Source organism: Stegostoma tigrinum, chromosome 2, assembly GCF_030684315.1.
Source record: "Stegostoma tigrinum isolate sSteTig4 chromosome 2, sSteTig4.hap1, whole genome shotgun sequence".
Classification (NCBI taxonomy): Eukaryota; Metazoa; Chordata; class Chondrichthyes; order Orectolobiformes; family Stegostomatidae; genus Stegostoma; species Stegostoma tigrinum.
This window is the reverse complement of record NC_081355.1, coordinates 87,475,203-87,490,477: the sequence shown is the minus strand read 5'-3', so window position 1 is coordinate 87,490,477 and position 15,275 is coordinate 87,475,203. Positions and strand designations below refer to the sequence as shown.

The 15,275-nt window shown below is 40.6% G+C and overlaps 1 protein-coding gene across 4 annotated transcripts in view; it reads left to right on the top strand.

Moving 5' to 3' along the window:
- The window catches only part of gabbr2 (gamma-aminobutyric acid (GABA) B receptor, 2), a 935,143-nt gene that overhangs the window by 27,868 nt on the left and 892,000 nt on the right, over positions 1 to 15,275 (top strand). Inside the window, exon 1 of one of the 4 annotated variants that reach the window (XM_048520949.2) lies at positions 7,098 to 7,442. The exons of the other annotated variants lie outside the window; for them this stretch is intronic. Within the exon in view, the coding sequence (XP_048376906.1) occupies positions 7,200 to 7,442 (243 nt within the window). The 5' untranslated portion in view covers positions 7,098 to 7,199. Of the gene's footprint in view, positions 1 to 7,097; positions 7,443 to 15,275 lie in introns of those variants that run through there. 4 annotated transcript variants of the gene reach the window in all.

The window sequence follows — 15,275 nt, the reverse complement described above, 5'->3', positions numbered from 1 at the left end:
TTAGATAGCAAAGCTTTGATAGTTTAATGAAGAAACACTTACATTCTAGACTGCTACATTGCATAATGATATGATGCAGTTTACCTTGTGAATTCTCCATGTGTTATGTTGCTGACTTTAACATCACATTTAGGGGATGAAAATTGGTTCTGGAGCTTGTGTATTTTCAAAGCATGAATGAACACAAGTTTTGTCTGAACATAATTTTAAATTATCTGTACAAAAGAGAAGTATTACAACGCAAGAGATTCTCCTCATAGCAATGAAGTCAGTGGGCTGGATGGAAACTGATTTTGTGTGTCGCAGTTACTACATACTGAATTGAAATATTCTCTTTGGCAAATATTCACTATGAGACATAGTGTCTCCTCATTATGATGTAAACTCCTGTCTTAGAATGACTATCTGACTACTTGCAAAAGGAAAAGGGATATAAATCTTAAAATATTAAAATAAGGTACCACTGATGCAAATTGAGTCTTTAAATAATCGAGCCTTGAAGATCAGAAAGGTTTAATCAAAGACTGTTGAGTGGAGAACTGCTATAATTGGTCTAAGTTTGGCATCCAGAGGTTTCTGTTCAAAATCTGTACACGTCAATATACAGCAGCTCAGGAGTTATTGTATGATAGAGTTTTTCTTTACATTTTCTAATGGAATTTGCACATGGAAAGCCAATGCTTGATTCTTTCTGAAGAATATACTTCATCAATGCCATCAGGAGGGCAGGAGAGGGGAGAAAATTGACACAAAGTGAATGATTTAGTAAATGAGCTTGGATTGAAATGAGGTGAAACTTCTTTACTCAGAAAGCTGTTATGATTGGAATGTACTGCCTGCGAGAGTGGTGTGGGCAGATTTCAAAGGAGGTTTCAAAAGAGAGTTGGAGACATACTTGAAAGTTATTAATTTCGAGGCTTACAGAGATAAGGCTGAAAGTGGGACTGGTTGGGTAGTTCTATCAGGAGCTAGTACAGACAGACTGGGCTGAATGGCTTCCTTCTGTAGTGTAAAATTCGAGGATTTTATGATTCTATTTCCTGAGGTGCCCTAGTGCTGGGCCTGAGCTGTGATTAAACTGTACAAACTTTCTGGAAATTAGGAAGCTGGAAGATGATCAGATTAAGCTGCTTCAATAGTAGTTCTGAAACAGTGTTGAATGGAGATCATGATGTAGTGGATGTACAGTCTCTAGATATGTTTGGTTTGACATTAGACAAACACACTTGTAAATAAATCTGTTGGGAAACTATGTTTCTTGTTTTTGATGGAAGTACAGAATATGATTCCACAAAAAAGAGTTGCTAAATCCTGTGTAATTAAATAGTGCATGATTGTTTCCATCTGCGATGTGCATGCAAAATGCTGGGAGACCCACTGAAGGACTCTCTGAAAATAATTGGATGCCTTGTTTTCTCACTTTGAGTGACAATACACCAGCACAAGAGTCTGTGACTCTGCTAACATAATCCACTGCACTCTTTGTGATGCTTGTAACCAAAACCGCCAATGCCCAAAGCAGCAGCAAAGCCCTGGCCACGACACCCTGGACAGTTACTCATGTTGTTCAGCCTGGCCTTGCTCATTTAGCAATTTCACTTATTTTGTAGCCGCTTAGAAAAGTCTCTACAGACTCTCAGGCATTTGCAGACCATCAGTTTGAGAAACACTGAAATAGGTCCTGACCCGATACATCAGCTTTTGTGCTCCTCTGATGCTGCTTGGCCTGCTGTGTTCATCCAGCTCCACACTTTGTTATCTCAGACTCCAGCATTTGCAGTTCTTACTATCTCGAAATATTTAAGGAACTTGACAAGATCATTGTGCAATGGTGTTATGCTGATAAGAAATCTGAAGCTGGGCTGCAGTTTAAAATTAAGCTAGTTAAAAGGAATACACTGAAATTTTCAACAAAGTGCTGTCAGCAGGTAAAGCACACTTTTTCATGGATGCAAATTAAATAGATTATTTAAAAGAGGCATAGTTAGCTGGAATATGGATATTAAACAATAATGGTGAAAAAATGGGAGTTTGTAGTAGTGGAAAAGGCAACCAGATAATTTTATTGATCCCAACTTCTCTGTAATGCAGCACTTATCATCACATTGACAGTATAGTATTAATTCTGCATGTCCAGCTGAGCTCCCTTTGAGGATAGCCCTTCAAGGGAGCAGAAGGAAGCCCAGAAGGAGGAAACAGTAATTGTAAGAATGAATGTGCTGATAGTAATGGACCTCCCTTTTGAGGTACACAAGATGAGTTACAACAGTGTACATCATTGGTTTTCCTTTTAAACAGATCAATGTCTTTACCAGAAGGAATTGCTGTGACTAAGAAAATAATGTGTTAAGCATGATAAGCTTATTCCTGTTCATATCTCTCAATGCTCAATAAATGCCTGCAGTTCTCTGTATGCTGTTCTTTTTTTTCTGAATTCTAATCCTTTCTTGTCAGGCAAATATATGAATGCCTGCCACAAACATGACATATTTCTGTTTGAAATGACACTTTTTTCCTGCCTTCTCTACTGCTGTGTGCAAGAGCTGACATGGAGAGGGTTCATAATTAAAGTTGCTAAAAAAAATTACTTTGAATTTTAAAGTGATTTTCAACGACCATGTAAAGAATTAAAAAAAATTAGTTTTTACACGGTTCTTCTATTAATTAAGGAACTGTGACTCCTTTTCCTTAAGTGGCAGTTTGGGCACAGACATTTTGTGCAAAATTGTGGATAATTGGGCAGAGAAGATGCAGTACAAAATCATGAGAAAGGTTCTCAGTGAAGAGGAACTTCAACTATGAGGATAATTTGAAGAAGCTGGGGCTGGTTTTCTTTGAGAAGAAGAGGTTGAGAGGAGTTTTCTAGATTCCGTAGATTCTGGAAATGTTTCATTAAATTGGAAAGTAGAAAATGTGACTTCTGTATTAAGTTAAAGAGGGAGAAGGAAAGCAGGATACTACTGGCTATTTAGCCTAACATCTGACAAAGGAACAATGCTACAATCTATTATTTCTGAAGAAGGATCTAGGCCCGAAACAGTAGCTTTCCCGCTCCTCTGATGCTGCTTGGCCTGCTGTGTTCATCCAGCTCTACACCTTGTTATCTCAGATTCTCCAGCATCTGCAGTTCCTACTATCTCTGAAACAATCTATTATTAAGTAGGTTTTTGCGGGAAACCTGCGTCTAATAAGGCAGCGCCAACATAGTTCTGTGAAAGGGAAATTGTATTTGATTAATTTATTAGTGTCCTTGACTCTATGTACCTGTTGAGAACGTTGAAAGCATTCAGAAAAAAAATTACAAGGATGTTTCCAGGGCTGGAGGGTTTGAGCTATAAGGAAAGGCTGAATAGGCGGGGGCTATTTTCCCTGGAATGTCAGAGGCTGAGGGGTGACCTTATAGAAGTTCGTTAATCACAAGGGGCATGAATAGGGTGAATAGGCAAGGTCTTTTCCCCAGGGTGGTGGAGTCCAAGACTTGAGGGAATGGGTTTAAGGTAAGAGGGGAAAGATTTAAAAGAAACCTAAGGGACAACGTTTTCACACAGGGGGTGGTGTGTGTATGAAATGAGCTGCCAGAAGGAGTGGTACAATCACAGCATTTAAAAGGCAGCTGGATGGGTATATGAATAGGAAGGGATTAGAGGGATATGGGCCAAATGCTGGCAAATGGGACTAGGTCAAACTGGGATATCTGATTGGCATGGATGATTTGGACTGAAGGGTCAGTTTCTGTTTATACAGCTCTAAGACTCTATGTCTCTGTTGTGTGGATAAAGGGAAATCCGTAGATGTGGGACAGTTGGATTTCCATATGCATCTGACAATGTGCCACATCAAAGGTTATCATTCAAAATAACAGCTCTTGTTGACGAGGGTTAACATATTATAATTGATAAAGGATTGAATAGCTATCAGAAAACAGAGACTGGATTATTTTTTGAAGGGTAAGATGTAACAAATGCAATGGCATAGAGATCTTTACTAGAGCCTCACCTGTTTACAATCAAAATAAGTGACTTGTTTGAAGAACCCAGGGACCTAACATACAGTTGCTAACTGTACAGGTCACACAAAGGTAGCTAGAAAAGTAAAGAATCCTATAAAGGACATAGATCAAAGAAGTGGGTAGTCAAACAGTTTGCAAGTGATGTACAAAGGGGGACAATGTGAACTTGTCCGTGCTTGATTAGGAAAGCAAATGTAATGTTGCTAAGGTGAATGGAATATAGAAGTAGAGAGGTATTCCTGCAGTTATTGAGACGTTTGGCATACTGTACTCAATTTGGTTTAACAAGTGATATGACTTCATTGGAAGCAGCACAGAGGAAGTTTGTTTCCTGTAATGAAGGGTCTGTCTGATGAAGAAATCTGAGAAAGATTGAATTTGTATCCATTGGAATCTAGAAGAATGAGAGGTGAACTTATTCATACATATAAGATCCTGAGAGGATTTGACAGGATGGATACTGAAAGGGTGTTTTTCTTTGTTCCTACTTAGTACTTTGCTTGTATTAGATATAAATCATGGGGGGGTCTGTGCAGATAGGGAGAACAGTTCTCACTGGGGAGAGATCAAGAGCCAAATGATACTGATTTAAGGTCATTGGCTAAAAAATCAACAATGGCACAAACTTTCCTGTGCAGTGAATGGCTCAGATTGGGAATGCAGTGCCTGAGAGTCTTTTGTAGACAAATTCAATCAGGACTATCAGAAGAGAATTGGACAACTTTCTGAAGAAAAGATTACATACTTGGGGGATGTATGAGGAAGTGAGATTTTGTGAGTTGCTTTGCAGAGAGCCAGCATAGTCAGGACAGAGCCAATAGCTCCCTTCTGTGATGTATGCTTTCTATGACACTATGAAATCATGTTCTGATGACATTGTAATTAGGAGTTTTCATAAAGTGAACCACATAACCTGACAAAAATGCTTTCTGTAATTTGAACCTGCTCCCTGTGTACCTCTCATTGAGTTTTGATGCAAAAAAAGAAGTCGGCATACATTTAAGTACCTAGGTACAAAAATAGGGTTTGATGGAAAAACTCAGCAGATCTTGCAGCATCTGTGGAGAGGAGTCAGAGTTAATTCTGAAACAGGATTCTGAGGAAGGGCCACTCAACCCAAACTGTTAACTCTGATTTCTCTTCACAGATGCTGCCAGACCTGATGAGCTTTCTCAGCAATCTCTATTTTTGTTTCTGATTTACAGCTATTGCGGTTGTTTCTAATTTCTCCCAATTAACTCTGTCCAGGCTTTCATAATTTTAAGCATTTTATCAAATTTTCTCTCCATTCTCTGAGGAAAACTGCCATAGGGCCTCCACTCAAGCAATATAATGGAACACCCTGGAACCATCCTCGTAAATCTTCTGGCCAATGCTTCCACGTCCTTCCAAAATCATGACATGCAGAATTGGTCCAAAGTGTTCCAGTTGAGAATGAACCAGAGCCTTTACAAAGGTTTATCATAACTTCTTTGCTTTCGTTCCTCTATTTATAAAGTTCAGGATCCCATATGCTATAACCGCAGTCTTAACCTTCCTCTACCACCTTCAATGCTTTGTTCACATTTAGTAACATGAATCTATGTTTCTACACCCGCTTTAGAATTATGCTTTCTGTTTCTATTGCTTTCCCTCATTACTGCTGCCAAGATGTGTCATTTCACACTTCTCCAAGTAGCTGGTGGAAGACTTAGTCAAGTACTCTTAACTGATATAAGTGAGCCTATGTGTGAAGCAGAAGTGAGAACTAAACATATCTCTGGTTCAGTTAGAAGACATCTTTTGCTGCATGACCTATAAGACTGCCTACCATCTGTTTGCAACTGACCTCTGCATTCTGGCCTGGCTAGGGTGAAAATTAGCCAATAATCACAGTTCCATTCTGCATCATTTTCTGCTGTTTGTGGAAAGTGTAAGATTCTTGGGTGAGAATACAATTAGGACCATTTTTTTTTGAAAAAGCCTCTGTGGTCGAATCATTGCTGAACTCCATTTGTACGGGCTCGTATGTGAAGAATGACCACATGAGGGAAGACACAGGAAAATGGTGCCACTGAGGAGATGAGGAGAAAAATCTGATGGCAAAGAGAAAAAGGTTGTAGGTGGCCTGTGTAGTGATTGGAGCAACGTCAGCCAGGTGGATCCATAGAATATGAGTTCCCTGATTGGGGCTGTTAACCTGGTCCAATCAGTGTGCCCTGGCTGACAGATATGAAAGGGAGTGTTAGGGGTTCTGTTCCCTCTAGGAGCTGGCTCTGTGTTAGCCAGTCAGTATCTCATACTATCAATGTGTTAACAAGGGTGACTTGGTGACTAGATACTGGCCTCAGTAACGTTTTTTCAGCTCTAATTATTTACCCAATCACTGTGCCTTGTCCAGACAAATGCAGATTGTATGAGTCATACAAAATATAGTTGAGCTGTAACATGACAAGGTACTATTGTCTTGTTCAAAATTGTAATTACATTCTCATAAGCAAAACTTTAACAGACAGAATCGAGAGGAATTTCATGAGGTCCAATGGAAATGAAATCAGTATGTGAGGGATTGAAATTCAAATTAGAAGCATTACATTGAAAATGAAGTCATCATAGTGTTACCAGGTTAATTACAGAGCGATGGTTCCTGTGGTTTACCCTGAGGATCACCACACCCCAGGCAAGGAGAGAGGTTGAGAAAGAAAACCCTTTACAGTAACGTCAGTTTGTGTAGGAATTGAACCTTTGCTATTGGTGTCACTCTGCATCATAAACCCCCATACATTGAGAATAAGAAGCTTAATACCCAAGAACCTAAATCTTGCTTCAAAACAAAATAATTCCATTGAATCTTCTGAGATTCTTTGTGAATTTATTTAAAATAGTACCTCAATGATTGCTATTTATGTTGCACTATCAGCTTTTGTTTGAACCACTTTCAGTGGAATTCAATATTGAAATTAATTTGGAGACAAATATATACAATAATGTGATTACACTGGGATTGGATTGTGAATGATAAATCCCTGTCACTGCAATTGCTATAAGTAGCCCAGTGTACAAATCTCTTTGGGAGAAAGGGGATTTATTTAGCATGTTTGATGTGCAGATTTCAGTTCTACATCCCTTATGGCATTCTGGCTGATTCCCTAAGGGTCAAATCAAATTCCTAGAATATGCAGAAAGACAAGGAAATACCAAGCTGATAAACATGGCAATTTGGAACATGAGGTGTATGTGTATTCTTGGTGTCTCCTCTCTGCTTGTTCTCAGAGCCTCAGTAGGATTGCAGAACATTCCGATCCTGTGTCTTTTGCCAATGACTCAGACCTCAGGATCTACCAACTTCACAGCAGCGGTTCTACCTGCTATTAATTTAGCTTTGGTCACTGTAAATAAACTTCCATTTTTACTTGAGGACTATAATCTCCACTTGGTGATAAAGGATACTCAGGTAATTTCTTGTTAAACTATGTTTTCATATGGATGTGACCCATTTTTAAAATGCACTCAAATGTTGTTGAGTTCTGTTTAGAATTGATAAAACTTACAGAGGTCAACTTGCGCGGTTGTGATGTAGTCTTTCTGCTAATTAGTTGGAGAATTCTATGTTTCCAATGTAACACTCCACAATAATTTTTTGAAAGGTTCAAAATATGAAAGCTGGCTTTTGTCTCATTTGTGCAAATAGAGCATGTGTATAATAAAAGAGATTGATAGAATGTTATAAAGTTTTTAATTCAGTAACCGTTACATCTTTAGCAAACTATTCTTCCCAGTTATTTAGGTGTTCAGTTAAATCTGCTTTACGTTTTTCTGTGTAGGGAATTGACTACAAAAGTTGCTGCATTGTAGGAGGCCCCTTGTTTTCACTTTCAAAGCTAGTCAAACAGAAAAATTCTTGCCACTCCTAAGAACATACAGAAGCACCAAATCTAGAAATATATAGGAATCTAAGGATTTCACGTGTCCTGTTTTCTCCCCAATGGAACAACCAGGGTTAAGAGTCCAGTTTAAAATCTGTTGATTAAACCCCACCTCTACCCTGTCATTGTTATAACAGAATAATTACTAAGAAGGTTCAATAATGTACGTTGTAGGGACCCTTGGACATTAAACAACATAAAACTAAATTGGCTGTATATCTCGGATGAATGTCCTTTTCAATGTTTCGTTTAATTACTTTTTGTTGTGTGTATTTTGTTTGTTGCATTATTCTGTACATTCTAGATTGCTGTGCAGCCACTCATCTGTAGTGCTTGGAGGCAATGTTACCCTCCTCCTCCTCAAGAATTCCAGTAAATTAAAGATGTGACTGGATTTTAGGAAGTTATCAAGCATAAGGCCTTGTCAAGAGATGCTGGCTTGCTAAGTAGAAATAGGAGACATGTACTGGTTTCCATTTGTTTGCAGTGCTATGTCTTTTAAGGGATTTAAAAGATTAACTAAAGGTCTTAATATATAAGAGCATAAACAACAGTAGCCAGACTTGGCCATTTGACGCTTTAGGCCTCCTCTGCTATTTAGTGAGATCATGGTGGAGCTGGGACTACAACTTCACCTTCTTACACCATCACTGTATCCTTTAATTCAAAAATCTATTGGTTAATGTGGTGTACATGGACTTCCAAAAGATATGTGAATAAAGTGCTGGAGTGTTGAGGCTCAGTGAGTAATGTGGAATTTGGAAACATGGTTACAAAGTTAGTCAAGCGACTGGAAATAGAGTAGTGGTGAACAGTTGTTTATCAATTTAGAGAAAGGTACACAGTAGGGTTCCTGGGGTCAGTACTCAGACCACTGCTTTTCTTGATATGATCTAGATGGAGACCAGTAACACTCCCAGTATTTACTAAAACAATTATACCTGATGATTTCACAATATAAACAGAAGTCTTTACTGTGGCAGTTAAACAAAGAAAATGTGCCTAACTTAACACGTATGTTGCAAACACATATATTTTAAACCTGAAAATCAAAGCAGAAAACTTCTCATTCTACTTTTACATCCACTCAAGAATTACTGTCTACTTTACGGAATCCTGATTTTTCCTTTATTTCTCCTGAGTCCAAACTGGAATTTGCTTTGTTTCTCTTCTGCGTTTCCCAATCTTCAAGGTATGGGATCTTTGGAGGTCCTTCTGGTAGCATCCAGCTCAGTGACATTACAAATCTCATTAAGCAGCTAACAATTGCAAACAGTACAGTTCAGGCATTGGCCTAACTACATTGTTGCTTAGTGAATCTATGTCTGAAATCTGTAGTTTCTGATAGCCCTCTGTACTTAGCCCACGACTGGTTTACAATTGCTGACCTTATGTTTAACTGCCTCTGTCTCAAAGCTGCTTTCAAGCTGACTCTCTGTTTCTGGGAGAAATCATACAATTCAACCAAAAGCAAACAAAATATGTCCTGCAATTTATGCCAATAGCAATGGGGCCCATTTGGGATGTGCCAATAATCAGTAACTTTAACTTCTAAACCTCCCTTTGATTCTGGGATCCACATGAATGTTAGAATTCCTGACGCAGAAAGCTGGGTTCACCCATTGTTATGTTTTCTTTTCCTTCCACTTCTAACTTTGACCTAATGAAATAAACATGGACTATGTTTTAAATTTAAATTTTATTGACTTTGAATACCAGCCTCTGAGTCTGGGAGATTTTGTTTATTATATTTAAAACAATATTAAATCCTGAACTAAAGTTATTGTCCGGTTGGATTTTCTGATGGCCAAGTCAATGTTTCTGCAGTGTGGATGGGAGTTTCACATGAGGACCTTGCAGAATCCCATCATAACAACCTCAAAGGAATTGACCTGGAATTTGAAGATTTCCACTGTGGAAGTCCACTACACCTTGGACCTATTGCAAGTATCCATTTAATTCAGCAAATTCAAAGGGCTCCACTGCAGTTAAATAAGTAGCTGCACGGGAAAGTTAGATATTAAAAATCTGGTCTAAGTCCTGAGTGATTATGAAACTGACATCCCCACAACTTACCTCACATAGCCCCACAACCTCCATCTATACTCCCTCAGACCCAACCAGGCCCTGCCCAAAATTCAATGTCCCCTTAATCCTCACTTACTATTCTACCAACCTCTGACATTTCTGCCACCTACAATCAGACCCCACCACCAAAAACATTTCCCTCCCCACCCCTGACCGCTTTCCACAGGGATCATTTATTCCGCGCCTCCTTCATCAGCTCTACACTCCCCATCAACTCCTCCCTCACACCCGGTACCTTTCCCTGCACCCACAAGAGGTGCAACAACTGCCCCATACCTTCCCCCTCACCTCCACCCGAGGCCCAAAACAATCCTTTCAGATCCTGCAGAGATTCATCTGCACTTCATCCAATCTGATCTATTGCATCTGTCGCTCCTGATGTGGTCTCCTCTATACCGGGGAGACCAAACACGGACTCAGGGACCTGTAAGCAGAGCATCTACACTCTGCACACACCAGCCAAACTGACCTTCTGGTTGCCATTCATTTTAACTCCCCCTCCCACTCTCCTAGTGACATGTCCATCCTTGGCCTCCTCCACTGTCAGCGTAAGGCCAAATGTAAACTGGAGGAACAACGCTTAATATTTTTCCTTGGAAGTCACAGCCCAAAGGGGTTAACATTGACTTCACCAGTTTCAAAATCCTTTCACCTCCGATCTTATCCTATGCCCAGCCATCCCCCTCCTGACCTGACCTGACCTGACCTAACCCATCCATTTTCCCACTCACCCATCTGCTCCACCCTTCCCAGAGACCAATCACAATAATCCCCTACCTGCATCCACCAATCGCATCTCTTCTACCCTTCCCAGAGACCAACCACAATAAGCCCCTACCTGCATCCACCTATCTCATCTCTTCTACCCTTCCCCAAGCCCCACCCCCCATTTATTTCTGGGCTCCCCTCCCCCTTCCCAGAAGCACTTTGGCCTGAAACGTTGACTTACCTGTTCCTTAGATGCTGTCTGACTGCTGTGCTTTCCCAGCCTCACACCAATGGAATCTGGCTTTCAACATCTGCAAGCCCCTTTCCCCAGGACCTGAAAGACCCTACGCTCTCCACAGGACAGCTGAGCAAAGTGACAGCTCCAGGCTGACAGTATTTGACTGGGAGCAGTGCAGCCTTTCATAGAGCACAAGGAATGCTGGTCTTTTGGTAGATATCCGCTGAATTGTTCTGAGAACAGCATGCGTAGAATGGGTAGCTCTCTGGAATAGACTACCCTTTGACTGAAAAATTTTTTTTTACAAAACCAGAAGTTGCTGGAAAAGCTCAGCAGGTCTGGCAGTATCTGTGAAGAAAAAAAATCAGAGTTAACGTTTCAGGTGTGGTGATCGTTTGTCAGAACAAACTTATTCTTACTTAAGTCTTATATAGCCAGCCCCTCATTCTGAGGATTATGTTTTCGATTCACTAGCCAGGCAAATAGTCTGCCAACATCCGCTCTGTCAAGCAACCTAAAGTTTTTATATCTTTCAATTAATTCATTTCTCGTTCTTCTGAGTTCTGTGGAATATAGGCTCAGCCTACACAATCTCTCCTCATTTGCTAATCCCTTCATCCCAGGAATTAACCCAGTTAACCTTATGACACTGACTCCAGGACAAGTATGACTTTCCTCATTGAAGGATACCATAAATATCAAGGTAAAGTCTCATCAATGCCCTTTATAGTCAATGGAAGGTTTTTCCTTCAGTCTTACACTTCAGTTCCTCCGTGCAAATCTAAATTAAAAAATACGTTTCCAATTGCTTGCTCTACCTGCATGTTGAGGGGTCAATAACAAGAGGGCATAATTTTAAGGCAGGAAACTTGGAGGGGATTTGGGGAAGACTCTTTTTTATAAACCCAGAGGGTGGTGGGGAATCTGGAGTACACTGGCTAGGAGGTTAGTTGAGTTGGGAAACCTTAAAAACTGGAGAAGGTTGTTTCAGAGATAGTAGGTTGCTGGAGAATCAGAAAATTTTCTGAAAAAGGGTCGAGGCCTGAAACATCAGCCTTCCTGCTCCTCTGATGCTGCTTGGCCTGCTGTGTTCATCCAGCTCTATACCTTGTTATCTCTAAACTTGAGAAGGTTCTTAGATGAGCACTTGAAGTGCCATAATATTAAAGACTATGAGCCCAGTGCTGGAAATGGGTTGGTGTAGATTTAGAGTAGTTTTTGTTGGTACAGATTGGATTGGTTGATTTTATGGTTATGTCATTTGTGTGCAGACACAACAAAATACATCCGAATAAAAACATTTCCTAGTCTTTCACCATTCAAGATTTATTCTGTTTTTCTTTATTTTTCCTACCAAAACATTACACTTTGTAACATTTCATTCCATCTTCAATGTTTTTGCTCACTCACCCAACTTTCTATATTCTTCTGAGGCCTTTTTATGTCCACTTACTGCTTAATTCACCACCTAATTCGTCTGCAAACTTGAGTATATTACACTAAATCCCTTAACACAGATTGGAAGTAATTTAGGTCAAACCAAAAATGCCTTGATTATGCTAGCTCTCAGGACTGAATTTATTTGAAATGTGAGGTTTCTCACCCCATCACTGAAAAGGTCAGTGGCCAGTTCCGTCGATGCCGGCTGTGCTGTAACCATTTAATGCTGGGTGAGGCCAAACAATTTGGCCAGCAGCTTTCCAGTTCTCAAGGCACTACTACATTCCACTACTGCAAGCTCTGTACCCAGGTCCATGGGTCTCAGTGGCAAGTATCTGGAAGAAAGGGAAATACCAGGCACTCCCACTGGAGACCAGCGCTCATGCAGCGGGAGAGTCGAAGGAAAGGTGGTGGCATGTAAGGAAGGTAATGGGCATTGGAAAGGACTGCAAATGGAGCACAGATAGAACTTATACCTTAGGTAGTGCTCCCAGTCAGGGAAAGCGGGTCTGTGATTGAAGCCTCATTCCCATTAACCCCTGTTGTATAAAATGACAGTTCCCAAAGTGTGAATGTCAAAGCTGCATTAAGCTCCACCAAGTCTCATGATGTCACAGTCTTTGAGTGAAGAAAGAGCAATCTAGTGCAAGGGTGCAATGGAGACAGAAGTGTCATCTCTTCCTCTGAGAGTCCATACGGTGTGGAAACAGGCCATTCGGCCCAACAAGTCCACACCATCTCTGCAAAGAGAGCCCCACCCAGACTCACCCCCTACCTTATAAACCTGCATTTCCAACGGCTAATCTACCTACCTCACACGTCCTTGGACAGTATGGGTAATTTAGCATGACCAGTCCACCTAACCTACACATCTTTGCGCTAAAGGAGGAAACCAGAGCATCTGGCAGAAGCCCACATGGACGTGCAATCTCCACACACAGATGGTTGCCCGAGGCTGGAATCAAACCCGGATCCCTGGTGCTGTGAGGCAGAAGTGCTAAGCACTGAGCTACCACACCACTCTTGATAGTCTTTATAAATATGCTTAAGTACACCATAAAACTGGTACCTTTGTCATCATGTAATAAGCTATATCTTGTTATGTAAGATAAGTGCTTCTCTTCTTTTAGACTCACCTGTGGCTTACCTTCTTTCATTGTTAATTAGATAGGCCCTTAGAGGCAACATAGAAATGAGATTTGTTGGCAGTCCTTTATCTCAACCATAAGCCTCTAATGGTTCTTAGTGGAACATGTCAACAGTGGGATTGTCGCATGTATAATTCAAGGTGACAGCAGTGAAAAATGTCCAGTCAACCCAGTAGAATGAGTGGGTGCTGCAGTTTGCAGCTGTGACTAGAATCCTAAAGACAGAATGTGCCACTGAATGCACAGACATTGGAATTAAAGAGCCACCAGATCAGCTGGGAGTGTGGTGCAACCACAAACCTAACCAAGGGTAGTCACAGCTGGCTGTGCATACAAAACGTTCCTCACCAGCCAAGATTTGATCTGCAGGAGGAACAGGGTGCACAGTACAAGTCTTCTTTAAAGGATTCCAAGGAGGAGCAGAAAGTAAAGAAATGGAGTGTGATATAAGCCATGCACTCCCAATGATTACTCCAAAGATCCCTTCGGTCTCCAATGCATCTATCTGATAACATTGTGCAAAAGCCACTTTAGTCACTGCATCACCCTGCCACCATGTCACTAATACATAGCAAACAGGCAGTCCTCCTCCTCACAGCACTCTATCACTCCATGCCAGTTCATGTCTTGCAATTCAGCATCATGCAATTGAAAAGACCGCTTGCTAAACAATAACCAAGAGTAGGTTGAACTGAAAAGTTATAGACAATCAAGTTTGTGCTTCAATGTACAAGTGAAACTTACCTGTACTACATAACAATGTGCAACTTACCTCTATGCGACCCTAGCATTTACATAGTGAATTCCTGTGGATTCAGCAGAGGCCAAAGCAGCTGGTAAGATACTTGATTTAACAGCTGAGTTATTTGGGGTTTTGGAGCCTGAAAACACCCTGTCAAAGACTGCACTAGCTGTATCAGTGCAAGGACAGACTGAGCCATCAGGACTTAAGACACTGCAGAGAACTGTAGAGCACAAACTGGCCTCTGTCTATGCAATCAGCTTACACTGTGCTGGCTTTCTGCTAGAGTACAACTCAGTTCATTAAACTCTCCTACCTTTACCTATTCATTCCCAAAATTTAGCTCTTCAGATGGTTATCCTAATCTCTCTTGAAGATCACAGTTGAATCTGCTGCTGTTGACTGAGGGACAGATCAATAGTGAAAATGTAGAAACACTAAAAAAACCCAAAAGGACTGTGGATGCTGTAAATTAGGAACAAAAACAGAAGTTTCTGGAAAAGCTCAGCAGCTCTGGCAGTATCTGTGAAGTAAAAAACAGAGTTAACATTTTGGGTCCGGTGACGCTTCTTCAGATCCTTCCCTTCTGAGGAAAGGTCATCGGACCCAAAACGTTAACTCTGATATTTTTCTTCACAGATGCTGCCTGACCTGCTGAGCTTTTACAGCAACTTCTGTTTTTAGGTGTTGGTGTGTGTGTGTGTGTGTGTGTGTGTTCACCATCAATCAAATTATGGCCCAGCTAAACTTCTCGACAATTAAGGTCTGGAGAGCATATTACAGCAGAATGGTGGAGTGGCAGAAAGTTAAGGTTAAGCAATCAGTTATGTTGTTTCAGCTGCCATTCATAGTTTGCAAACCAATATTAAAGACATGCTTGGAATTATTTAACTTCTTTTGTTGCTTCATGCAGTTGGCCGCTGTTTGCAAGGTAGAAGACCTCTACAAACTGGCATGCAGTATTACACGACTGAATCTCATTTGTTGATTCTATCTC